We start from the raw sequence: 27,284 nt of genomic DNA, 5'->3' as shown, positions 1-27,284 counted from the left end.
TTTGCATGTAGCTGTCCAGTTTTCCCAAACCGTTTATTGAAGAAACTGTCCTTTCCCCATTGTATATTCTGGGTTTTTTTGCCAAAAATTAATTGACCATATACGCATGGGGTTTTTTCCTTAGACTCTTTATTCTGTTTCACTGATCTATATATGTCTGTTTTATGCCAATACCATACTGTTTTGTTTTTAGCTTTGTAATATAGTTTGAAATCAGGAAGCATTATGTTACCAGTATTGTTCTTTCTCAAGATTACTTTGGCTATTCAGGGTCTTTGTGGTTCCATACAAATTTTAGTATTGTTTGTTCTATTTTGTGGAAAATGCCATTGAAATTTGGATAGGGATTGCATTGAATTGTTCATTGCCTTGGGTAGAATGGACATATTTCCAATCCATGAGGGCAAAATATCTTTCCATTTATTTGTATCTTCAATTTCTTTCATCAGCACCTTATAAATTTCAGTATACAAGTCTTTCACATCCTTGGTTAAATTTATTCTCAGGTATTTTATTCTTTTTAATGCAGTTGTAAATAGAATTGTTTTCTCTTTTTTTTGTCACTGAAGTAGAGAATTTTTTGTTTTTTTACAAAAGATAAAATTTAAGTTTAGACTGATGTTTCCACAGGACTACAGGATTTTAGTCTCTCTAGTAAATGTGTATCTCTTTTCTCTCAGACTGAAATTCCTGGTTTTCAAGAGTTTGATCTAATTAGAATATGATCTGATTTGCTAATTACTAATTGGCTTTTTTTTTTAAATTGAAGTATACTTGATTTACAATGTTGTGTTAGTTTCAGGTATACAGTAAAAGTGATTCAGTTATATATAATCCTTTTTCAGATTATTTTCCATCATAGGTAATTACAAGATACTGAATATAGCTCCTTGTGCTAAATAATAGGTCCTTATTTATATCTATTTTATATATAGTAGCATGTAACTGTTAATACCAAACTCTAATTAGTATTATTTTCTTAATTTCTATTTTTGATAATTCATTGTTAGTGTATAGAGATAGATTTTTGTATATTGATATTGTATCCTGCAGCCTTACTGAATTTGTTTATTGGTTCCAACAGATATGGAGTCTTTAGAGCTTTCTATATATAATGTCATGTCATCTGCAAATAGTGACGGTTTTACTTCTTTCTTTCCAATTTGGATGCCTTTTGTTTCTTTTTCTTGCCTAATTGTTTTAGCTTATCCAATACTATGTAGTGGGCATCTTTGTCTTGTTCCTGATCTTAGAAGAAAAGCTTTCAGCTTTTCTGTATATTAATTTTGTATCCTGCAACTGTACCAAATTTATTAATGAGCCCTAGTAGGTTTTTGGTGTCACTAGGATTTTCTGTGCATAGTGTTATGTCATCTGCAAAGAGTGACAATTTTACTTCTTCCTTTCCAATTTAGATTCTGTCTCTCTCTCTCTCTCTCTCTCTCTCTCTCTGATTGCTATGGCTAGGATTTCCAATACTATGTTGAATAAAAGTGGCAAGAGTGGGCATCCTTGCCTTGTTCCTGATCTTAGAGGGAATACTTTCAGCTTTTCACTGATGAGTATGATGTTAACTGTGGGCTTGTAATATATGGTTTTAATTATATTGAGGTACATTCCCTCTATACCCACTTTATTGAGTATTTTTATCATAAATGGATGTTGAATTTTGTCAAATGCTTTTTCTGCATCTATCAAGATGACTGTGTGGTTATTATCCTTCATTTTGTTAATGTGGTGTATCACATTGATTGATACACAGCTGTTGAACCATCCTTGCATCCTTGGAATAAATCCCACATGAACATGGTGTGTGATCCCTTTAATTTGTTGTTGAACTTTGTATAATAATAGTTTCTTCAGGATTCTTATATTTACTTTCTTCCTGGCCTGTAATTTTCTTGTGGAGTCCTTGTCTGGTTTTGGTATGAGCAGAATGTTGGCCTTGTAAAATGAGTTTCAAAGTGTTCTGTCCTATTTTTTGGAAGAGTTTGCAAAGGATTGATATTAGTTTTCTCTAAATGTTTGTTAGAATTCACCAGTAAAGCTAGCTGGCCCTAGACTTTTCTTTGATGGGAGGTTTTAGATTACTGATTGAATCACCTTACTAGTAATTGGCCTTTTCAGATTTCCTATTTCTTCATGATTCAGTCTTGGGAGGTTGTATGTTTCTAGGAATTTCTTATAGGTTGTCCGATTTTGGGGGCATGTAATTGTTCATAGAAGTCTCTTCTGATCCTTTGTATTTCTGTGGTACCTGTTGTAACATTTCTCATTTCTGATTTTATTATTTGGATCTTCTCTTTTTTGTCTTCATGAGTCTAGCTAAAGGTTTTTCAGTTTATCTTTTATTTCTTTTTTTCTTTTTTTTTTTGCGATACGTGAGCCTCTCACTGTTGTGTCCTCTCCCGTTGCGGAGCACAGGCTCTGAATGTGCAGGCTCAGCGGCCATGGCTCATGGGCCCAGCCGCTCCGTGGCATGTGGGATCTTCCCGGACTGGGGCACGAACCCGTGTCCCCTGCATCGGCAGGCGGACTCTCAACCACTGCGCCACCAGGGAAGCCCTCGTTGTACTTCTGATGTGCATTTGTCTAACAATTAATGATGTTGAGCATCCTTTCATGTGTTTGTTAGGAATCTGTATATATTCTTTGGAGAAATGTCTATTTAGGTCTTCTGCCCATTTTTGGATTGGGTTGTTTGTTTTATTGATATTGAGCTGCATGAGCTGCTTGTATATTTTGGAAATAAATCCTTTCTCCATTACTTTGTTTGGAAATATTTTCTCCCATTCTGAGGGTTGTGTTTTCATCTTGTTTATGGTTTCCTTTGTTGTGCAAAGGTTTTTAAGTTTCATTAGGTCCCATTTGTTTCATTTTGTTTTTAATTCCATTTCTCTAGGAGGTGGGTCAAAAAGGATCTTGCTGTGATTTATGTCATAGAGTGTTCTGCCTATGTTTCCCTCTAAGAGTTTTATAGTGTTTGGCCTTACATTTAGGTCTTTAATCCATTTTGAATTTATTTTTGTGTATGGTGTTAGGGAGTGTTCTATTTCATACTTTTACAGGTAGCTGTCCAGTTTTCCTAGCTCCACTTATTGAGAGGGCTGTCTTTTCTCCATTGTATATTCTTGCCTCTTTTATCAAAGATAGGGTGACCATAGGTGCGTGGGTTTATCTCTGGGCTTTCTATCCTGTTGCATTGATCTATATTTCTGTTTTTGTGCCAGTACCATATTGTCTTGATTACTATAGCTTTGTAGTGTAGTCTCAAGTCAGGGAGCCTGATTCCTCAGCTTCATTTTTCTTTCTCAAGATTGCTTTGTCTATTCGGGGTCTTTTGTGTTTCCATAGTAATTGTAAAATTTTTTGTTCTAGTTCTGTGAAAAATGCCACTGGTAGTTTGATGGAGATTGCATTGAATCTGTAGGTTTCTTTGGGTAGTATAGTCATTTTCAAAATGTTGATTCTTCAAATCCAAGAACATGGTGTGTATGTGTGTGTGTATGTGTGTGTGTGTGTGTATATATATATATATATATATATACACATACATACACACATATATATCCATCTGTTTGTATCATCTTTAATTTATTTCATTAGTGTCTTATAGTTTTCTGCATACAGGTCTTTTGTCTCCTTTGGTAGGTTTATTCCTAGGTATTTTACTCTTTTTGTTGCAGTGGTAAATGAGAGTGTTTCCTTAATTTTTCTTCCACACTTTTCATTGTTAGTATATGGGAATGCCAGAGGTTTCTGTGTATTGATTTTCCATCCTGCTACTTTACCAAATTCACTGATTAGCTCTAATAGTTTTCTGGTAGCATCTTTAGGATTCTCTATGTGTAGTTTCATGTCATCTGCAACCAGGGTCAGTTTTACTTCTTCTTTTCTGATTTGGATTCCTTTTATTTCTTTCTTTTCTCTTACTGCTGTGGCTAAAACTTCCAAATCTATGTTGAATAATAGTGGTGGGAGTGGGCAGCCTTGTCTTGTTCCTGATCTTAGAGGAAGTGGATTCAGTTTTTCACCGTTGAAAACAATGTTGGCTGTGTGTTTGTCATATATTGCCTTTATTATGTTGAGGTAAGTTCCCTCGATGCCTACTTTCTGGAGATTTTATCATAAATGGATAGATTTTATCATAAACGAATTTTGCTGAAAGCTTTTTCTGCATCTATTGAGATTATTGTATGGTTTTTATCCTTTGGTTTGTTAATATGGTGTATCACATTGATTGATTTGCGTATAGTCAAGAATCCTTGCATTCCTGGGATAAACCCCACTTGATCATGGTGTGTGATCCTTTTAAAGTGCTTTTGGATTCTGTTTGCTGGTATTTTGTTGAGGATTTTTGCTTCTATGGTCATCAGTGATATTGGCCTTTAGTTTTCTTTTTTTGTGACATCTTTGTCTGGTTTTGCTACCAGGGGTCCTCCCCTCTACTATGTTTTGGAAGAGTTGGAGAAGGATAGGTGTTAGCTCTTTGCTAAATATTTGATAGAATTCGCCTGTGACGCCATCTGGTCCTGGGCTTTTTTTTTTTTTTTTTTTTGCGGTACGCGGGCCTCTAACTGCTGTGGCCTCTCCCACTGCGGAGCACAGGCTCCGGACGCGCAGGCTCAGCGGCCATGGCTCACGGGCCCAGCCCCTCCGCGGCATGTGGGATCTTCCCAGACCAGGGCACGAACCCGTGTCCCCTGCATTGGCAGGCAGACTCTCAATCATTGCGCCACCAGGGAAGCCCTGGTCCTGGGCTTTTGTTTTTTGGAAGATTTTTAGTCGCAATTTCAATTTCAGTGCTTGTGAGTGGCCTGTTTATATTTTCTATTTCTTCCTGGTTCAGTCTTGGAAGGTTGTGCTTTTCTAGAATTTGTCCATTTCTTCCAGATTGTCCATTTTATTTGCATATAGTTGCTTGTAGTAGTCTCTCATGATCCTTTGTATTTCTGCAGTGTCAGTTGTTTCTTCTCCTTTTTCATTTCTAATGCTGTTAATTTGAGTTTTTTCCCTTTTTTTCTTGATGAGTCTGGCTAATGGTTTATCAATTTTCTTTATCTTCTCAAAGAACCAGCTTTTAGTTTTATTGAGCTTTGCTATTGTTTCCTTCATTTCTTTTTCATTTATTTCTGATCTAATCTTTATGATTTCTTTCCTTATGCTAACTTTGGGGTTTTTTGTTCTTCTTTCTCTAATTGCTTAAGGTGTAAGGTTAGGTTGTTTATTTGAGGTAGGATTGTATTGCTTGTTTCTCGTTTCTTGAGGTAGGATTGTATTGCTATAAATTTCCCTCTTAGAATTGTTTTTTCCTCCCATAGGTTTTGGGTTGTCGTGTTTTCATTGTCATTTGTTTCTAGGTATTTTTAGATTTCCTCTTTAATTTCTTCAGAGATCTCTTGATTATTAGTGTATTGTTTCACCTCCATGTGTTTGTATTTTTTACAGATTTTTTCCTGTAATTGATATCTAGTCTCATAGCATTGTGGTCGGAAAAGACACTTGGTACGATTTCAGTTTTCCTGTATTTACCAAGGCTTGATTTGTGATCCAAGCTATGATCTGTCCTGGAGAATGTTCCATGAGCACTTGAGAAGAAAGTGTATTTTGTTGTTTTTGGATGGAATTTCCTATTAATATCAATTAAGTCCGTCTTGTTTAATGTATCATTTGAAGCTTGTGTTTCCTTATTTTCATTTTGGATGATCTGTCCATTGGTGAAAGTGGGGTGTTAAAGTCCCCTACTATGATTGTGTTACTGTCGATTTCTCCTTTTATGACTGTTAGTATTTGCCTTATGTATTGAGGTGCTCCTATGTTGGGTGTGTAAATATTTACAATTGTTATATCATCTTCTTGGAGTGATCCCTTGATCATTATGTAGTGTCCTTCTTTGTCTTTTGTAATAGTCTTTATTTTAAAGTCTTTTTTGTCTGATATGAGAATTGCTATGCCAGCTTTCTTTTGGTTTCCCTTTGCATGGAATATCTTTTTCCATCCCCTCACTTTCCATCTGTATGTGTCCCTAGGTCTGAAGTGGCTCTCTTGTAGACAGCATATAAACGGGTCTTGTTTTTGTATCCATTCAGCCAGTCTGTGTCTTTTGGTTGGAGCATTTAATCCATTTACATTTAACGTAGTTATCGATATGTATGTTCCTATTACCATTTTCTTAATTGTTTTGGGTTTGTTATTGTAGGTCTTTTCCTTCTCTTGTGTTTCCTGCCTAGAGAAGTTCCTTTAACATTTGTTGTAAACCTGGTTTGGTGGTGCTGAATTCTCTTAGTTTTTGGTTGTTTGTAAAGGTTTTAATTTCTCTGTCTAATCTGAATGAGATCCTTGCTTGGTTGAGTAATCTTGGTTGTAGGTTTCTCCCTTTCATCACTTTAAATACGTCCTGCCACTTCCTTCTGGCTTGCAGAGTTTCTGCTGAAAGATCAGCTGTTAACCTTATGGGGATTCCCTTGTATGTTATTTGTTGTTTGTCCCTTGCTGCTTTTAATATTTTTTCTTTGTATTTAATTTTTGATCATCTGATTAATATGTGTCTTGGCGTGTTTATCCTTGGATTTCTCTTGCATGGGACTCTCTCTGCTTCCTGGACTTGATTGACTATTTCCTTTCCCTTGTTAGGGAAGTTTTCAACTATAATCTCTTCAAATATTTTCTCAGTCCCTTTCTTTTTCTCTTCTTCTTCTGGGACCCCTATAATTTGAATGTTGATACATTTAATGTTGTCCTAGAGGTCTCTGAGACTGTCCTGAATTCTTCTCATTCTTTTTTCTTTATTCTGCTCTGCAGCAGTTGTTTACACTATTTTATCTTCCAGGTCACTTACCCTTTCTTCTGCCTCATTTATTCTGCTGTTGATTCTTTCCAGAGAATTCTTGATTACATTTATTGTGGTGTTCATCGTTGTTTGTTTGCTCTTTAGTCCTTCTAGGTCCTTGTTAAACATTTCTTGTATTTTCTTCATTCTATGTCCAAGATTTTTGGGTCATCTTTTCTTTCATTACTCTGAATTCTTTTTCAGATAGGCTGCCTATTTCCTGTTAATTTGTTTGGTCTGGTGTGTTTTTACCTTGCTTCTTCATCTGCTGCATATTTCTCTCTCTTCTCGTTTTGTTTAACTTACTGTGTTTGGTGTCTCTTTTTTGCAGGCTACAGGTTCGTAGTTCATGTTGTTTTTGGTGTCTGCCCCCAGTGGGTAAGGTTGGTTCAGGGGCTTGTGTAGGCTTCCTGGTAGAGAAGACTGGTGCCTGTGTTCTGGTGGGTGGGGCTGTATCTTGTCTTTCTGGTGGGCAGGGCTGTGTCCAGTGGTGTGTTATGGGGTGTTGGGAACTGAGTATGATTTTAGGCAGTCTTTCTGCTAATGGGTCAGGTTGTGTTCCTGTCTTGCTAGTTGTTTGGCTTGGGGTGTCCAGCACTGGAGCTTGCTGGCCGTTGAGTGGAGCTGGGTCTTAGGGTTGAAACAGAGATCTCTGGAAGAGTTCTTGCTGATTGATATTACATGGGGCCAGGAGGTCTCTGGTGGTCCAGTGAACTGAACTCGGCTCTCCCACCTCAGAGGCTCAGGCCTGGCACCAGGCCAGAGCACCAAGATCCTGTCAGCCACCTGGCCAGGTACGTGGGGAGTTTCTTGCCCTCTGGAAAGTCTGAGGTCTTCTGCCAGCATTTAGTAGGTGTTCTGTAGGAGTTGTTCCACATGTAGATGTATTTTTGATGTATTTGTGTGGAGGAAGGTGATCTCCACGTCTTATTCCTCCACCATCTCTACTGGATATCTGTCTTATATTTTATTTTTTTATTTTTTAATTTTTTTTCTGTCATATTTTAAAAGCTCTTAGTTTCATTGATTTTTTTTTTACTCTCAGTCTTTTTCATTTATTTCCACTGTGATCTTTGTTATTTCCTTCATTTTATTAACTTTGGCATTTGTTTTTTCTTTTTTTTCTAGCTCCTTGAGGTGTAAAGTTAGGTTTTTTGAGATCTTTTTTGTTTCTTGATTTATCATTGTCACTATGAACTTCCCTCTTGGAAATGCTTTTGCTGCATCCTGTAAGTTTCAGTATGTTGCACAATAGTCTCCCTTTATCTGCAGTTTTGCTTTTTACAGTTTCAGTTACCTGCAGTCAACTGTGCTCTGAAAATATTAAATGGAAAATTACAGAAATAAACATTTTAAAAATACATTAAACATTTTTTAAAATAAAGTTTTGAATTGTGCATTGTCCTGAGGAGTGTGAGAAAACTTTGTCCCGTCCTGCTACATGTTGCTTGGGATATGAATCATCCCTTTGTTCATTGTATGCACTCTGTGTGTGCATGTGTATGTATAGGAATAAACATTATATTTGTGGGGTTAAGTACTCTTTATGGTTTCAGGCATCCACTCAGTGTCTTGGAATGTATCCCTCACAGATAATGGGGTTCTACTATATTTCCAATTCATTTGTCTAAGGTAATTTTTAAAATTTCTCTTTTGATTTCTTTAACCTATTGGTTGTTCAGTATCATGTTTAATCTCCACATGTGAATTTTCCAGTTTTCTTCTCATAATCGATTTCTAGTTGTATTGCATTGTGGTTGGGAAAGATGCTTAATGTGACTTTAATCTTAAATTTATTAAGACTTGTTTTGTGGTCTAACATATGCTGTCTCCTGGAGAATGTTCCGTGTGCCCTTGAGAAGATTGTGTATCTTTGTTGCTTTTGGACAGAATGACTGGCCTAATATGTCACTGAAGGCAAGTGTTTCTTTATTGATTTTCTGTCTGAATGATGTATCCACTGATGAAATTGGGATATTAAAGTCCCTTTCTGTTATTGTATGGCTTTCTACTTCTCCCTTTAGATCCGTTAAATTTTGTTTTATATATTCAGATGTTTCTATTTTGAGTGCATAAGTGTTTACAAATATTATATTCTCTTTTTGGATTTACCCCTTTATCATTATATAATGACCTTTTTTGTCCCTTATAACAGTCTTTGTCTTAAGTCTATTTTGACTGTTACAAGTATAGCTACCCCAGCTTTCTTCTGGTTTCCATTTGCATGGAATATTTTTTTTCCATTCTTTCAGTCTTTGTGTGCACTTTTATCTCAGGTGAGGTTTTTATAGGCAATATATAGGTGAGTCTTTTTTTTTTTTAAATCCATTCAGCCACTCTGTGTTTTGATGGGAGAATTTATTATTTCTTTTACATTTAAAGTAATTATTGATAGGTATGTCCTTATTGCTATTTTGTTCACTGTCTTCTGGCTGTTTTGTAATTCCTATTTTCCTGTCTTCTTCGCTTGCTTAGATTCCTGTCTTTTTTGGTATGCTTAGATTCCTTATCTTTATATTTTGTGTATCTACCACAGGCATACCTCAGAGATATTGCAGGTTCAGTCCACTGCAATAAAGCAGTTATCACAATGAAGCAATTATCACATGAATTTTGGTTTCCTAGTGTATATAAATCTATGTTTACCTTATATCAAGGTCTATTAAGTGTATAATAGTATTATGTATAAAAAGTGTACATACCTTACTTTTAAAATACTTTAGAGCTAAAAAATACCAATCATCATCTGAGCCTTCAGTGAGTCATTGTAGAAACATCAAAGATCATGGATCACAGATCACCATAACAAATAGTAAAATAATTTAATAATTTGAAAGGAGAAAGGGGAATCAAGATGACAGGGTAGGAGGTTGTGGAACTCACCTACCCCTAAAAACACATCAAAAATCTTCTACAGTTCTCACAGAAAATTAACTGGAACCTGGTAGAAGAACTTTTTTTTTTTTGGCCCACGCCACACAGCTTGAAGGATCTTAGTTCCCCAACCAGGAATCGAACCCACGCCCCCTACAGTGGAAGTGCAGTCTTAACCACTGGACCACTAGGGAGGTCCCCAGAAGAACTTCTGTACAACCAAAGCTGCAAGAAAGATCTCCATGTAACTGGGTAGGACAGAAAAAAAGACATCAGGTTGGGATCTGTGCCCCTGGGAGGGATCTGAAAGGAAGAGAAGGTCCACACGGGCAGCCCCTCACCTTGGGGAGCAAGCAGGTGGAGCCACAGTCTGTGTGTCCCAGTCCTGGCATCCTGCAGAGAGGAGACTAGCTCCCTTGGCTGCTTGGAGAACCACTAGGACAGTCAGAAGGGCTGGAGAGGCCAAGACACTACTCGCAAGGATTGTGCACATGCTGGCTTGTCAACAATCAGGGCAGAGAGAGCCTCGCCACTCCCCAGTCTGAATTGGGCAAATACCCTGGCCCTGCACACTCCACGCCACAGCCTGGTGGGAGATCTGGGCCAACTGGGCCCTAGGGAAAGATTTGGTCTGGACACAAAGACCAAGGGTCTTGGGTGTGATCTTGGTGGGGCGGCTGGAAGCAACCATTGTCCTTGCACACACACGGCAGCACCCCAGGAATCCCGGGCAGATGGGCCCTGGGAGAGGACTCAGTCTAGCTATGCAGAGACAGCCCCGAGAGCCTGGGGTGTGATCCAGCAGGGAAGCAGCAGACATTGTCATGCATACAGGAACATGCAGCAGCTCATCTCTCGTTGCCCATAACTGGCGATTCCCTATGCACAGGGCAAATGAGAACACCCACATCAAAGTGGGTAGAAGCTGAGGCACAATCTTACCATAACCAACCCCCCCCACATGGTACCCCACCTTCAGGAAGACACTCAAAACTCCAAGCTTCTCCTTGAGGAGCAAAGGGTTTAGACCCCACACTTGGCACCCCAGCTTTTAAGAGTCACACATGAAGACAAGCCCCCCAAACATCTAGCCACACAGCATGTGGGATCTTAGTTCCCTGATCAGGGATGGAACCCATGCCCCCTGCAGTGGAAGGGCAGAATCTTATAACCACTGGACCACCAGGGAAGCTCCAAAACATCTAGCTTTGAAAACCAGTGGGGCTTGTGTCCATGAGACCAACAAGGCTATAGTGAACTGAGAACAGTTCTTAAAGGGTCCTCTTTTCTAATGTTTCACCTGTTTATATCATTTTCAGACATAGCTTATTTTATTGCAATTCACTTTATTGCACTTTACAGGTAATGCATTTTTTGCAAGTTGAAGGTTGGTTGTAACCCTGTGTGAAGCAAATCTATTGGCACCTTTTTTTCAATAGCATTTGCTCACTTTGTGTGTCTGTCACATTTTGGTAATTCTCACAATATTTCAAATTTTTGTTACATTTGTTATGGTGGTGTGTGATCAGTAATCTTTGATGTTACTGCCATCACTTGCTGAAGGCTCTGATGATGGTTAGCATTTTTTAGCAATAAAGTATTTTTAAATTAAGGTATGTACATTGTATTTTTATACATAACGTTAGTGCACACTTAACAGAGTACAGAATAGTATAAACATAACTTTACATGCACTGGCAAACCAAAAAATTCATGTGATTTGCTTTATTGTGGTAGTCTGGAACTGAACCCTCATTGTCTCCAAGGTATGCCTGTACCTTCTAATGAATTTCTTTTACTGTTTCTTGTAAAACCAGGTGTATTGATATCAGAGTTCCTCAATTTTTCTCAGAAAGTATTTCTCCGTCACTTTTTTTTTTCCTGAAATGCAGCAGTCCTAGAGATTTTTTTTTTTATTACAAAGGCTTATCGGCTTTTTAATATTTTTTTATTGAAGTATAGTTGATTTATAGTGTGTGTTCATTTCAGATATATGGCAAAGTTATTCAATTATTATATATATATTCAGTTATTTAATTTATATATATAATTATTTTCCAGATTCTTTTCCCATGTAGGTTATTACAAAATATTCTCCCTCACTTTTGAAGAATAATTTTGCTTGACACAGAGTTGTAGGATGGTGTTTTTTTACACTGTGCACTTTAAATATTTCATTCCATTCTCTTGCATAGTTGGGTTTTTTGTTGTTGTTGTTTTGTTTTTTGGTATGTGAATGTTTACAGCACCTTTATTCATAATCACCAAAACCTGGAAACAACTCAAATGTCATCTGGTGAATGAATAAATTATAGTACATCTGTACAATGCAATCCTACTCAGCAATAAAAAGTAATGAACTATTAATATATGCAACAACATGGATAAATCTTATATATATATTTATTGCTAAGTGAAAGAACCCAGATTCCAAAGGATAGTTTGATTCCAGTTATATGATATTTCTTGCTTGCATAGTTTTTGAAAAGAGGTCTGATTTAATTCTTATCCTTAAGTAAAACTAAGGTTTGTTTTTTCCCTCTGGCTTCTTTCAGAATGTTCCCTTTGTCTTTGATTTTTCTCCAGTTGAAAATGATGTGCTTGGCAGTGAAGTTTTTGGTGTTGTTTTTTTGTTTTTCATGTTTTGTGTTTTTCTTAGTTTCCTGGATCTGCAGTTTGCTGACTATCACTAATGTTAGGAAAATCTCAGTGATGATTGCTTCACTTATTTTTTTTTCCTTTCTGCTTTTCTATCAGGTATTCTCATTGTGTGTATTTTACACCTGCTGTCATTGTCCCAAAGTTCTTAGATGTTGTATTCTTTTTTGTCTTTGCATTAGGCCCTGGTGAAATAGTCTCTTCTGAGGATAGGCCTTGTTAAGAATAGCTGTTTCAGGGCTTCCCTGGTGGCACAGTGGTTGAGAGTCCGCCTGCTGATGCAGGGGACACGGGTTCTTGCCCCAGTCCTGGAAGATCCCACATGCAGCGGAGCGGCTGGGCCCGTGAGCCATGGCCACTGAGCCTGCGCGTCTGGAGCCTGTGCTTCGCAACGGGAGAGGCCACAACAGTGAGAGGCCCACGTACAGAAAAAAAAAAAAAAAAAGAATAGCTGTTTCAAAATAGCTTCTTTCTATCTTTCCGATTTTGGAAACTGGTTTGCTCTGTGTCTTCAGTTCTTTGTTTTTTTTCTTGTGAGGTTAGGAATGATAGTTTCTAAGTTCATTATACAATGAACAAGAAAAGAGAAGTCTCTGTCTCCAGTTTTTTATGTTTAACTGCTGACAGCTTTGAAGCCTCATCCCTCCTTCCTCCTCTTGTGACCCACATGTATCCATGATGATAGGAAAGCCTTAGTTTCCTTCCTTTGGCAGTGACAAGAGATTCAATTCATGCCTGCTTCTGCCCTTGTATGTGAACTCTCTCTTCAGTCCACCCACAACCTCAACTAAAAATTAAGTTCATGTACTTTTCCTTGCACTCTCAAGCCATTTCATGCCTTCTTGTGAGGCCTGCCTTACTCCTCAGAGACCTCAATTATGGAAGTAATAAACCCTTTTGTACACTATTGGCAGTGTGTGGTGTCATCAATTTACGTATTCCTATATTTAGGGCTGGGCTGTTATGCTTCTGTGCACCATGTGGGAGCTCAGAAATGAGACATGTTGGGAGGATTGCCTCTGGAGTGGCTGGCCAGGAAACTTCCACCTGAAATTAGAGAATGGAGGTTTTACATTCTTCGGAGGAAAGCGCTGTGAATCCTTTATGCATTATATAATCATGGGCAGATTCACCATCAGACCTTTATGGAGTGTAGTGAATTCCTGTGCAAAATGCAGCTCTTAACCTGTTCCTCAAGGTTATTTAGCAAGGGCTTTGACCAAAAAGAAATCTTTTGGCACTTCATCATTTCATTATGTGTGCTAAAAACTGGCGAGAAGCAGCTCTGAGGCTCATTGTGTATAGGGTTTTGTTGAGGTCTAAGTAGTTTTGTCTTTTTAGCATGTCATATCATGTGAAGTTGTCTGAGCCTTAACTTCTGAGTAACTTCCTAGCTCCATGAATGGGACAGAGAGAGAATGGAGAAACTGAGTCTGCAATAAATTTTACACAAGCTAAAAGTACTACTTCTTTACAAGAATATTTTAACCTAGCCAATTGCACCTGGCTATTTCTAATCACCTGGAGTAATTCTCAGGCCAGTATGGCAAACTGATCCTTTTCACAAGTTGGATTTCCACAGGCCTCCTGGACTGTCATGTTTGGTGATGGGAATAGAAGAAAAAGCTTCCAGTTCTTCACTGTGTCTTATTCCTTAAAAACTCCTGCATATTTGACCTCATACATCAGTGGAGTATACAGAGTTAAATGGTGTATAATAACAAGGAGATGAGTTTTTTTTCACAAGAGATTGATGTGTTTAAAATGATATTTGATTCATTTGTGTAGCATTTCTCTCATTTCTCCAAGGTGCTCTAGACCCTGACATCAGAGAGCAATAACATTTAAAGTGATCACAGTGAAAATGAATAAATAATTTGCACGTGTTCATTATGCTGTTAAATTCATGAAGAATTAAGGACATAGAGTCAGTTTCTGACGACCAAGACATAAAATAAATGTTTGAAGGTGACAGAATTATATGTAATCTTCCTATAAATTGAGTATAAATCCCCAGTTCTGTCAGATTCACACATCTTACTGGAAACATATTTGGGATGTTTTAGGACTCAGTGACCTTCGAGGATGTGGCTGTGAACTTCACCCAGGAGGAGTGGGCTTTACTGAATCCTTCGCAGAAGAAACTTTACAGAGATGTGATGCAGGAAACCTTGAGGAACCTGGCCTCAATAGGTAAGCATGACAACATTCCTTCACTTCTTCAGTTAGAGAACAAGTATTTCTTGCCCATCAACACTGTTCCAAGATGTGGAATATGGAAAAGGAATACAGTAGTCCCCCCTTATCTGCAGGGGATACATTCCAAGACCACCAGTGGATGCCTGAAACTGCAGATAGTACTGAATCCTATACATACATACCTATGATAATAAATTTAATTTAGAAATTTGGTACACAGTAAGAGATTGATAACGATAACTAAGAACAGAACACGTATAATAGACATGAACTTAACATGCATAAGTGTTAAGTGTCCATAACTTTTGCAGTTTGAGATGAGACAGCAAAACTAAGATCAATTTCTTTTTCCTTCTTCAAAATTTCATGATAGAAGTTTCATCTTTCCTATAGATCTTAGCAACATCAGTGTATGATTTTTTTCTTCCCTTAAATCAAGAACTTTCATTTTTTCACTTAAAGGGAGTACTTTATAACTTTTCTTTGGCATATCCTAATTACCAATATCATTATTCTTGCGCTTTGGGGCCATAATTAATTAAAATAAGGATTACTTGAACACAAGCACTGCAGTACCACCACAGTGATCTGAAAACTGAGATGGCTACTAAGTGACTGATGGGTAGGTAGCATATACAGCATGGATACACTGAACAAAGGGATGATTCACATCCTGGACAGGACAGAGCAGGACGTTGCAAGATTTCATCATACTACTTGGAAGGGAGCACAGTTTAGTATTTTCAGACTGCAATTGACCGTAGGTAACTGACACCACAGAAAGCAAAACTGGGGGTAAGGGGGGACTGCTGTACATTGGTAAATAAACTAAGCATGGTCACAGCTCATCGTGGACCTAGAATCTAATATTTTTCTATAATTTCCAATAATTTGCATTATTTTTCTGGGTCTGCATTTTAGGAAAAAAATGGGACAATCATAACATTGAAGATTGGTACAAAACCCAAGGGAGAAGACTAAGGTGAGTCACACACAGTAGATAGCAGTGTGCCACATGAGAATCCTGGTATGTCATAAACTTTTTAAAATAAACGAAAAAACAACCCCAGCTTCAAAGTTATCCTTAAATTTTTTTCACCGAAAACATTTACTTAAACATGACATAGATGTCCAGTGTTTTTGGAAACAATATTAAGAAACCCGATATATTAATATTACTGTTCTCATAATAGCTATGTCAAGTCCTCTTACAGAGCTTTCAGTATAAATCACCCTCAAAAAGTTCAGAAAGGGCAAAAAACCTTCACTTTTGCTATAAAATATAAAAATATAATTCTAATACCCTACTAATAAATGTGAAATTGGTAAAGAAATCATTAATAATTTCTCATTTTTTACAGAAGTCATATGGTAGAAAAACTCTGTGAAAGCAAAGAAGGTAATCAAGATAGAGAAACTGTCAGCCAGATTCCAAATCTTAATCTGAACCAGGAAACTCTTTCTGGAGTAAAACCATGTGAATGTAATGTGTGTGGGAAAGTCTTCATGCGTCATTCATTCCTTAATAGACACATCAGATCTCACAGTGGACACAAACCATATGAGTATCATGAAGATGAGGAGAAGCCATATAAATGCAAGGAATGTGGGAAAGCCTTCAGTTACCGCAAATCTGTTCACAGACATGAAAGGACTCACACTGGAGAGAAACCCTATGAATGTAAGGAATGTGGTAAAGCCTTCACATGGCTCACAACCTTTCGAAGACACATGATAACACACACTGGAGAAGGACTCTATAAATGTAAGGAATGTGGAAAAGCCTTTAGTTGTTCCACTTCATTTCGAGCACATGAAAGAACTCACACTGGAGAGAAACCCTTCGTATGTAAACAGTGTGGTAAATCCCTCAGGTCTCCTCTAGGTTTGCGAATACATGAAAGAAGTCACACTGGAGAAAAACCCTATGAATGTAAGCAGTGTGGTAAAGCCCTCAGTTGTCCCAGTTCCTTTCGAAGACATGAAAGGATTCACACTGCAGAGAAACAATATGAATGTAAACGATGTGAGAAAACCTTCAGTTCTCCTCTAGGTTTGCGAATACATGAAAGAATTCACACTGGAGAGAAACCCTATGAATGTAAGGAATGTGGTAAAGCCTTCATATCTCTTTCAAGCATTCGTACACACATGATAACACACACTGGAGATGGACCTTATAAATGTAAGGAATGTGGGAAAGCCTTCATTTGTCCCAGTTCGTTTCGATCACACGAAAGGACTCACACTGGAGAAAAACCATATGAATGTAAACAGTGTGGTAAAACTTTCAGTTGGCCCAGTTCCTTTCGAATACATGAAAGAACTCACACTGGAGAGAAACCCTATGAATGTGCAGAATGTGGGAAAACCTTCATTTATCGCACAACCTTTCAAGGACATGTGAGAAAGCACACTGGAGAGAAACCCTATAAATGTAAAGAATGTGGGAAAGCCTTCATTTCTCCCTCAAGTGTTCGAACACACATGATAATGCACACTGGAGATGGACCTTATAAGTGTAAGGAATGTGGGAAAGCATTCAATTTTCCCAGTTCATTTCGAATACATCAAAGAACTCACACAGGAGAGAAACCCTACGAATGTAAGCAATGTGGCAGAGCCTTCAGTTGTTACACATCCTTTCGAACACATGAAAAAACTCACACTGGAGAGAAACCTTATGAATGTACAGAATGTGGGAAAGCCTTCATTTATCGCACTACCTTTCGAGGGCACATGAGAATACACACTGGTGAGAAACCCTACAAATGTAGAGAATGTGGGAAAGCCTTCAGTCGACCCAATTCCTTTCGAAGGCATGAAAGATCTCATACTTAATAGAAACCTCTCTTGAATGTAAGCAATGTGGGGAAAACATCAGTTGGCCTTCATTCTTACATGTGAAAACTCCCACTGGAAAGAAACCCTGTATGTGTAAGAAATCTGAGAAAGCCTGATACAAATTAATCCATGTATAATGTTCCAGAAAAAAATAACATGAAAGAATAATTTTTAGAGTTATATTGTCTTTATCAGTGCCTCATTCTTAAAGGGGATCTCTCGACTGGATATTTACTACTTACACGTTCAAAAATGAACACTGAAGTGAGAGAATTCTGTAAGTACTCTGTAAGCAATACTACATAATGATTAACAGGTATTGTTTTGTCCTTAAATCAATTAACATTTTTCTCTTTTCATTTTGAAGCCTGTTTGTTCCATGGTTGAATTGACATGTATTTCTAATATGCAGGTTGGTTTAATTTTTATGTTTTGATTGTTTTGTGTGGGGCTATTGATAAGTGACATTTTGGTATTTGTTGGGATTTTCGTACTGGCCTCCTGTAGTGCCAGGTATTGGATATTCCTTACCCATATATAGTCCATCCTTCTTATGAGAAAATCTACTCTTGTTTTGGCTAGAAAAGCCTTGTTTCATTTTCCTTGCTAGTAAAAGATGGCATAAATTTGTAAATATCATAGTGTATATAGTCTCATGTGAATTTCTATGTTTTGCCCTTTGCTCTTTGTCATTCCTTCCGGCTAGGATTTGAATAATAAAGAGTTTGCATTAACACATTATTGACCAGGGGATTTTTGCAGAAACTAACACCTGTGGCCAGCAATTTGTTACATAAATGAATATTGAAACACCCACGTTTGAGTAAATATCAACAACTTTTTTTGCACTTAATGTATTTATTTGAAACTTTGTACATGTCTTACTAAAGCATTCTAATATTTCTTTAGAGTGTGATAGGTGTATAGCAAGCACCTCTGTGCAGGGGAACAGAACGTCTATTACAAACATACTGTGTTTCACTGCACTTTCCCCTAGAAGAGCAGGCTTTCTGGCGGCATTTTTTTTGGTCCTATGGATATTATTTCCTCTAGAATATGTTCTTTTATTTTACTTGATAGTCAACAAGGTGGATCTTAGCGGGGTACTCTTTCAGTCTGTATGTGTCCCTAGATCTGAAGTGGGTCTCTTGTGGACAGCATATATATGGGTCGTTTTTGTATCTATTCAGCCAATCTATGCCTTTCGGTTGGAGTATTTAATCCATTTACATTTAAGGTTAATTATCAGTATGTATGTCCTTATTGCCATTTTGTTAAATGTTTTGGATTTGTTTTTGTAGGCCTTTTTTCTTCCTTCCCTCTTTTATTCTCTTCTCTTGTGATTTGATGACTATCATTAGTGTTGTGTTTGGATTCTATTTTCTTTCTTGTTTGTATATCTATTATAGATTTTGAGGTTTTGATATAGTAGTCTATATATATATATATACACACACACATATATATAGTGCTGTATATATGTATGTAACATGTATATATATGTGTATATGTATACATATATATGTTTTAAGTTGATCTCAATTTCAAATGCATTTCAAATATCCTGCATTTGTACTCTCCTCCTCTCATGATTACTGGTTTAGATTTCATATTTGTGTGTGGATGACTTCCTACTTTTATTCTATGTTTGCCTTTACCGGAGAGCTTTCCCATTTCATAATTTCCTTGTTTCTAGTTATGGCCTTTTCCTTTCCTCTTAGAGAAGTTCCTTTAACATTTGTTGTAAAACTGATTTGGTGTTACTGAATTCTTTAGCTTTTGCTTGTCTCTAAAACTTTTGATTTCTCTGTCAAATCTGAATGAGAGCCTTGCTGGGTAGAGTATTCTTGGTTGTAGGTTCTTCCCTTTCATCACTTTAAATATATCATGCCACTCCTTTCTGTCCTGCAGAGTTTCTGCTGAAAAATCAGCTGATAATTTTATGGGAATACTCTTGTATGTCATTTGTTGCTTTTCTCTTGTTGCTTTTAATATTTTCACTTTATTTTTACTTTTTGTCAATTTGATTTCTATGTGTCTCAGCATGTTCCTCCCTGGGTTAATCCTGTATGGGACTCTCTGTGCTTCCTGAACTTGGGTGACTGTTTCCTTTCCTGTGTTAGGGAAGTTTTCAGCTATTATCTCTTCAAGTATTTTCTCAGACCCTATCTGTCTCTCTTCTCCTTCTGGGACCACTATAATGTGAATGTTGGTGTTTGACATTGTCTCAGAAGTCTCTTAAACTGTCCTCATTTCTTTGCATTCTTTTTTCTTTATTCTGTTCCATGGCAGTGATTTCCACCACTCTGTCTTCCAGCTCACTTATCTGTCCTTCTGCCTCATTAATTCTGCTGTTGATTCCTTCTAGTGTATTTTTCGTTTCAGTTCTTATATTCTTCAACTCTGATTGTTCTTTATGTTTTCTCTTTGTTGAAAACTTCTTGTAAATTGTCACTCTGTGCATCCATTCTTCTCCCAAGTTCTTGGATCATCTTTACGATCATTACTCTGACACTTTCTCAGGTAGATTGCTTATCTACATGTCACTTCGTTTTTCTTCAGGGTTTTATCTTGTTCCTTTGTTTGGAACACATTCCTGTGCTCTCTCATTTTGTCTAAATTTCTACTTGTATGTTTATGTATGTGGAAGGTTAGTTATGCTTCTCAACCTTGGAGAAGTGGTCCTCTGTAGGGGATGTCATATATATCCAGCAGTACACTACCTTCTCATCACCCAAGGTCCAGGGACCATCTGGTGCCAAGATTGGTTCTGAACTGTTTGTGAACTCAGTTCCACAGGCTGCAGGACTATAGTTTTCTTGCTTCTGGTATCTGTCCCCCAATGAGTGAGGCTGGTCTAGAGGCTTGTGCAGGCTTCCTGGTGGAAGTGGCTGGTGCCTGTCCACTGATAGTTGGAGCTGGTTCTTGGCCATCTGGTGGACAGGGCCATGTCAAGCAGCATGTCTAGAGGTGGCTGTGGGCTTAGGAAGTCTTTAGGCAGCCTGTCTGCTGATGGGTGGGGTTGTGTTTGCACCCTTTTTTTGTTTGGCCTAAGGCATCCCAACACTGGAGCCTACAGACTGTTGGAGGGGCCAGGTCTTGGTGCCAAGTACCAAAGATGTCTGCCTCCAGCCAGAATTCACATAGATGAATGCTCCCTGCTATGTCTACCACCAGCTTTTATGACCCCAGAGAGAGCCACAGCTGGCCCCTATCTCCCCAGGAGACCCTCCAATACCAACTAGGTCTGGTCCAGGCTCCTATGAAGTCACTGCTTTTGCCCTGGGTCCTTGTGCATGCAAGACCTTGTGTGTGCCCTTCAAGAGTGGAGTCCTGTGGAGCTTCAGCCATCAAGACCCACTGGCCTTCAAAAGCTAAATGCTCTGGGTGCTCCTCCCCCCATTGCCAGACACTCAGGCCGGGAGCCTGACATGGAGCTCAGAACCCTCACTCCTATGGGAGAACTTCTGCAATATAATTATTCTCCAGTTTGTTGGTTGCACACTTGTGGGGGTTGGGACTTGATTATATTGCAAGTGTGCCCCTCCTACCATCTCACTGTGGTTTCTTCTTTGTCTTTGGATGTAGAATATCTTTTTGGTAGGCTCTGGTCTTTTTTATTGATGGTTGTTCCACCATTAGTTGTGATTTTGGTGTTCTCGTGAGAGGAGGTGAGCTCAAGGTTCTTCTACTCCACCATCTTGTCTTGACCACCATTTAAATCTTCAATCTTCCACCCCAAGTGTTTCCATCTTCTTTTTCTTGTCCTGTCAGGAATACCTAGCCTCTTAATAGTTCTATAAACATATAGGATATTTGTAACATGTTGATAATTAAACCAGAATTGGGATGTACATGCCAAAACTGCCCAGTTGTTTGTGTGGTCACTTCTAAAGAACTGTTCTGCTTCATCCTTGATCTGACTAGCAGCCAAGCTACCAAAGGGCAAGAGCAATGACCCTACCAGGACACTCAAACCCTGGCTGAGAAAATAGGTGTCTACCATATTTTTCTTGTTGATGTTTTAATCACTTTAACCCTGCTAGTCTTCTCACCTCCATCACCAATGAAGTCAATTTCTCATGGCTCACCAAAGATTCTTATTTAAAAGGCAATAATGGCAAATATTGTTCTCCCTATGCTACAGCAACTTCCATTGATACTGCTGAGGCAGCACCTTTACCTATGACTACTTTTCCCAAAGAGGCTGAATTATGTACTCTGATATGGTTTTGTACTTCAGCCAAGGACAAAACTGCCAATGTCTATATTGATAGTACATAAGCTTTTGGAGTGGCTCATGATTTTGGAAAGTTTTAGAAGCAATGTGACTCCTTACTTCCAGGGAAAATAAAATTTTAAATGGCCCCTATGTTCAGGAATCATTGGATGCAGCACTTCAAACTGACACTTCAGCTATTATTAATATTTCAGGTCATCCTAAACTTGACTCTCTGAAAGCTAGGGATATCACCTTGCTGACATTTTCACAAGGAATGCTGCCCTTTAAGGACCCAACAGCAGCCAAAACTCTCATGGTCCAAAGGGATATTCCTCTAAATTACAACACAGAAAATCTCACTAGAGAAGCAGTGATCCTCAGAAAAGGAAAAGCAAGATGGAAATTCAACAACTGTTGGTTTGATAAAAGAGAAAACTAGGTTTGGACCTAACACTCTAAAATTCTCATTCCTCACCCCTGTGCCTGCATTAAACCATAGGTTTATTGACAAGATAACAATGTTCATGAATCAATATTTGTGGGGAATTATTTAAAATCCTGCAAAAATGCCTAACTCAGTTGATCCACTTGTCCAAAGCTCAACCCAGGGAAGCTTGCTCATACTGTTTCCTGATTTTTTAAACTGATTAATTAACCATTTGAGGTCTGGCACATGAATTTCATACAACTTCCCCAGTCTTGTGGATATAAATATGTTTTAGTCATGGCCTGTTCAACACTGAACTGAAGCCTTCCCTTGCAGGCAGGTTACTCCCTCTTTTGTGGCTTAAAACCATTAGGAAAAGATTGTCCCCACCTGGGAAACTCTTCTCTAACTGCATAAAGGACAAAGAATCCTTTTTAGTGGTCAAGTACTTCAACACATCTGTGCTGTTTGGTCAGTTTTACAAAACTGTCACTGCACTTACTACCCTCATTCCTCTGGTTTAGGTGAAGGCATGAAGTCCCAATTGGAAAATTGTAGAGGCCCTCCAAATAACTTGGCCAAAAGCATTGCTATAAATTCTCCTCTTGGAACTCATAAATGCTCATTGTTTGAGATAGCCACAGGATACCCAATGCACTTGACTCTTGCCTCTTTTGACCCACAACTGCTAAATGGAGAGGTACTCCAATATTGTGAAGTCCTAATTTCTTCTACTAAAAGTAAGCATGTTTTGGTAAAGCGATCTTTTCACAGTGCACTCATGGGAGACAAAGGTCTTAAGCCTCACACTTGCAACCTGGATATTTGGGGATTTTAGAAATGAAATCTCCAGAACAGGGGTGCGCAACCCCCGGGCCACAGACCAGTACCGGTCCGCAGCCTGTTAGGAACAGGCCAAACAGCAGGAGGTGAGCGGCGGGTGGGCGAGCAAGCGAAGCTTCATCTGCCGCTCCCCATCACTCGCATTACCGCCTGAACCATCCCCCTGCCCCCGATCCGTCTGTGGAAAAATTGTCTTCCATGAAACGGTCCCTGGTGCCAAAAAAGTTGGGGACAGCTGCTCCAGAAGGACTATCTTCAAACTCGCTTGTAAGGCTTCTATCAGGTACTGATAACCAACCTTTGTGTCACCAAATTTCAGGAAATAGACTCTTGGATTCACAAACACACCTAAAGAAAGCATGAAACTTTGACTCAAACTGACAGCCATCTGTTGACCTGAAAGCAAAGATTTCCCAGAACTGAAGCAGCTGACATCTGATGAGATAGCTTTCCCAAGATATATAGACCAGGTCTGTTGGAAGTTCCTCTTTGATGATGACACAATGCTAAAGATGATCACCAATCTCTGTAATCTTGTTAATTTAGGGACTTCACATAATAAGTACTTCAGCGTTCTCCTTCTTACAACTCCCTGTGATTCAGATGTGAACGTCAATAGGTTTCAAATCTGTGCAATTTCCATTTGATGTAGGACAGTACATCCAGGAATGTCCTTCTTCGCATTGAGGGATAAAAAGTCACTGGAACCAGAAAACCTGACTCTCAATCAGTGATGCTTTCAGAGAACAATCTTGATCAAAAGGGAGAAATTGTCAAGAAATAATAAAAGGAAATCTCACTTAAGATAGTCTGGATGTCAGGCAGGGAAGCTTTTCACACCTATAAAAATAACAGAGCCCAAAACGAAAAAGACTTCCTCTTCTTCCTTCAAGAGCTCAGCCAATAAGAAACTGTCACAACTTACCCAATGAAAAGCTACTGTACTTCAAACTCTTAATTTTTCCAGTGGACTCTGTTTACTAGAGCTATCTCAACTTCATTTGCCCCTATTTAAAACAGCTCTCTCCATTTTTTGTGGGGGACATGCACATGTCTCACCATGGTTGCAAATCTGGAAATGCAGTTACTTCTTGATCTTGACTAACCTCATGTTTGCTAAAGAAACAACTAGTCATCTATTTGTTTTATGTCAACAGAATATAAAGCAAACTAGTATTTGTGAGGGAAACAAGAAATTACCTTATTGGTTTCATGAAACCAATTGAAACTATATACAAAAATTTTATCATTGTGGCTGTGTCAGTTTGGTCCAACACTCACTGCTTATTTTAATATCACAGTCACTATTGTATCATACTCATTGCCAGGGCGAATTAATTTATCACATCAACTACCATATCCTAGTTTTCGTTTCATTTTTATTATCACTTGATATTTTCTCTCATTCTTCCTACACTAATCAAGAGTGTACCAATTAAGAGTGGATATCTAAGTGAAATAGAAACTATAGGCTTCCTAGATAAATATTTAATTAATGGGATCAAGTGAAGCACCTAAAAGACCTTAATGTACTTTTAGGCTACTTCCATCAAGTTTTTGCATTCTTTGTGACTTTGGATTTACATTTAAATCATTTAAATTATTTTATACATCAGGAAATTTGAGTTCTCATTGTTTGGAATTGTTAGAAAAACCTATGAATTAGTAGGGACTATTATGTAAAAATTGACTAATTTTTGTCCATCTGTTTTGGCAATATAGAGAGAATACTTGATTTTATTTCCGTTGCTATGAAATAAGAAGATGGTGAAAATAATGTCATCTCAGGGGAAGACATTATCTTAGTTGACTTCTCAGAGTATCCCCAGGTTGAGTTCATCCTTTCTTTGTTTCTGGGTTCTACGTGATGACACTCACAGGCAACGCAGCCATCATCTTAATTTCCCTCCTGGATAGCAGGCTCCACACCCCAATGTACTTCTTCTTCCCAAACCTCTCAATTTTGGACATGCATTTTACTAACTGCATTGTTCCTCAAATAATGGTAAGCTTGTGGAGAAGTTAAGAATATCAGCTACATAAGCTGCATTGTTCAGTATTCTGTGGCTTTGGCTTTTGGCTCCATGGAGTGTGTGCTTTTTACTGTATTGGTTGTTGACCATTATGTTGTCATCTGCTGGTCCCTCCACTCTGCTACAATCATGCACCAACAGATCTGTCACCTTCTTGCAGCCATGTCCTTGTTTACAGGGCTTGCCAACTCTCTCCTTCAGGCTTCACTGTCCATTGTTTGGCCTCTATGTGACCACTGCTGTGTGGATTATTTTCTTTTTGATGTCCTGGTCATTATCAAGCTCCTTGTGGACACTGATCCAACTGAATTGAAGATGTTATGTTAATCACTCACTGATCACTCATTGAATATCCTTACTATTCTAGCCTGCATCATCATTACTTCCTATGCCTGAACAACCATGTATGTTGTGGGAATGCCCTCTGCTGGCAAATAAACACTGGAACTTGTGCATCCCACCTGAGGGTCATCTTACTGTTCCCTAGAACCATCACGTTCATGTATATTCAGCCTAAAAGAGAGGAGAAAGGAGAAAAATAATACTTGCAGTAATAACGGCTGAAAATGTTCTAATTTGGTAAAAGATACGAATCTCCATACCTAAAGGGTCAATGGACTCTAATTAGGATAAACTAGGAAATCAAAGCCAGGACATATTATCAAACAGTCAAAGACAAAAGCAGAATCTTGAAGCAGCAAGTGAAAAACTAATTGTCACGTATAATAGTTCATCAATAAGATTAGCAGCTTATTTGTCATTGGCAATGACAAAGGACAGGATGCACTGAAAAGCCTGATTTAAATGCCATATTTAAAGTACTAAGAGAAAAAAATATGTCAAACCGGGCTCTACATCTAGTAAAACTATCTTTAAATATGAATGATAAAGATGTTCCAAAGATAAGCAAAAGTTGAGGGAGATAATCATTAGCAGATCTGACTGACAAGAAATGCTAAAGGGAACCCTGCAAGCTGAAAAAAATGTCACTTGAGAACTACTCAGTGTCATGAAGAATAAATGCTGCTAAAGGAAACTATGTAGATAAATATAAAAGCCAGTATGATTGTATTTAGGTTCGTAGGTTCTCTTTTTTTCCTATATTATTTAAAAGTCAAATGAGTAAAGCTTTAACATAAATCTATGTTAATAGACACAAGTATATAGAGTTGGGACAGTAAAAATATAAAGGATATATGTTTAATACATAGGGTTTTTTTTAACATCTTTGTTGGAGTATAATTGCTTTACAATGTTGTGTTAGTTTATGCTGTATAACAAAATGAATCAGCTATACGTATACATATATCCCCATATACCCTCCCTCTTGCGTCTCCCTCCCACCCTCCTTTTCCCACTCCTCTAGGCGGTCACAATCACAAAGCACCGAGCTGATACTGTGCTATGCGGCTGCTTCCCACTAGCTATCTATTTTACCTTTGGTAGTATTACATAGTTTCTTATACTATAGAAACTATGTTGATATTAATTCAAACTAGATTATTCTAAGTTTAAGGTGTTAGTTTTGACCCTCAGGGTAGACATTAAGAAAATAACTAAAATAAGTGAGAAGAGAATTAAATGGTACACTACCAAAATAAAAACAATTAATTTCCAATTAAAAGGCAGAGAGAGACAATAATTTTTTTTTAAAAAAAGTAATTTAACTACATATCATCTACAAGAAACACACTTTAGATCCAAGACACAAGTAGGATAAAAATGAGAGGATGGAAATAGCTTCTATATAAATAGTAAACAAAAGAATGCTGAGGTGGCAATCCTAATCTCAGACAACTTAGAAACTCAGGTGAATTTCTTAAATAAGACAAACTAGGAGATTGTATATTGACAAAAGGACCAATCCATCAACAATAGTTTGTGGTATTTGGTAGCTTATTCAGGGGAACAGTTAAAATACCCACTGTACAGGGCTTCCCTGGTGGCACAGTGGCTAAGAATCAGCCTGCCAATGCAGGGGACACGAGTTCGAGCCCTGGTCCGGGAAGATCCCACATGCCGCGGAGCAACTAAGCCCGCACGCCACAACTACTGAGCCTGCGCTCTAGAGCCCATGAGCCACAACTACTAAAGCCCACACACCTGGAGCCCGTGCTCCACGACAAGAGAAGCTACCGCAATGAGAAGCCCACGCACCGCAACGAAGAGTAGCCCCCGCTCGCCATAACTATAGAAAGCCCGCGTGCAGCAATGAAGACCCAACGCAGCCAAAAATAATATAACTAATTAATCAATCAATTAATTATTTTTTTAAATACCCACTGTACAGAGTGTACAAAGAGTGGCTTGTGCAGGATCCAAATCATTTGGTGATTTGGCAGACATCTGTACCAA

At 38.2% G+C, this 27,284-nt stretch overlaps 1 protein-coding gene and 1 long non-coding RNA gene across 2 annotated transcripts in view; one reads left to right on the top strand and one right to left on the bottom strand.

Annotated features, from left to right (window-relative positions):
* The window catches only part of ZNF14 (zinc finger protein 14), a 33,333-nt gene extending 7,861 nt beyond the window's left edge, over positions 1-25,472 (top strand). The window contains exons 2-4 of the mRNA XM_067733401.1: positions 14,428-14,554; positions 15,482-15,542; positions 15,922-25,472. Of these exons, the coding sequence (XP_067589502.1) occupies positions 14,428-14,554; positions 15,482-15,542; positions 15,922-17,401 (1,668 nt within the window). The 3' untranslated portion in view covers positions 17,402-25,472. The remainder of the gene's footprint in view (positions 1-14,427; positions 14,555-15,481; positions 15,543-15,921) is intronic.
* LOC137222333 (uncharacterized) overlaps positions 1-27,284 on the bottom strand; it is a 93,008-nt gene that overhangs the window by 12,399 nt on the left and 53,325 nt on the right. The gene's annotated exons all lie outside the window — the stretch shown is intronic.

Source organism: Pseudorca crassidens, chromosome 3, assembly GCF_039906515.1.
Source record: "Pseudorca crassidens isolate mPseCra1 chromosome 3, mPseCra1.hap1, whole genome shotgun sequence".
Classification (NCBI taxonomy): domain Eukaryota; kingdom Metazoa; phylum Chordata; class Mammalia; order Artiodactyla; family Delphinidae; genus Pseudorca; species Pseudorca crassidens.
Note: the sequence above shows the minus strand (reverse complement) of the source record. Positions and strands in the feature narration are given on the sequence as shown.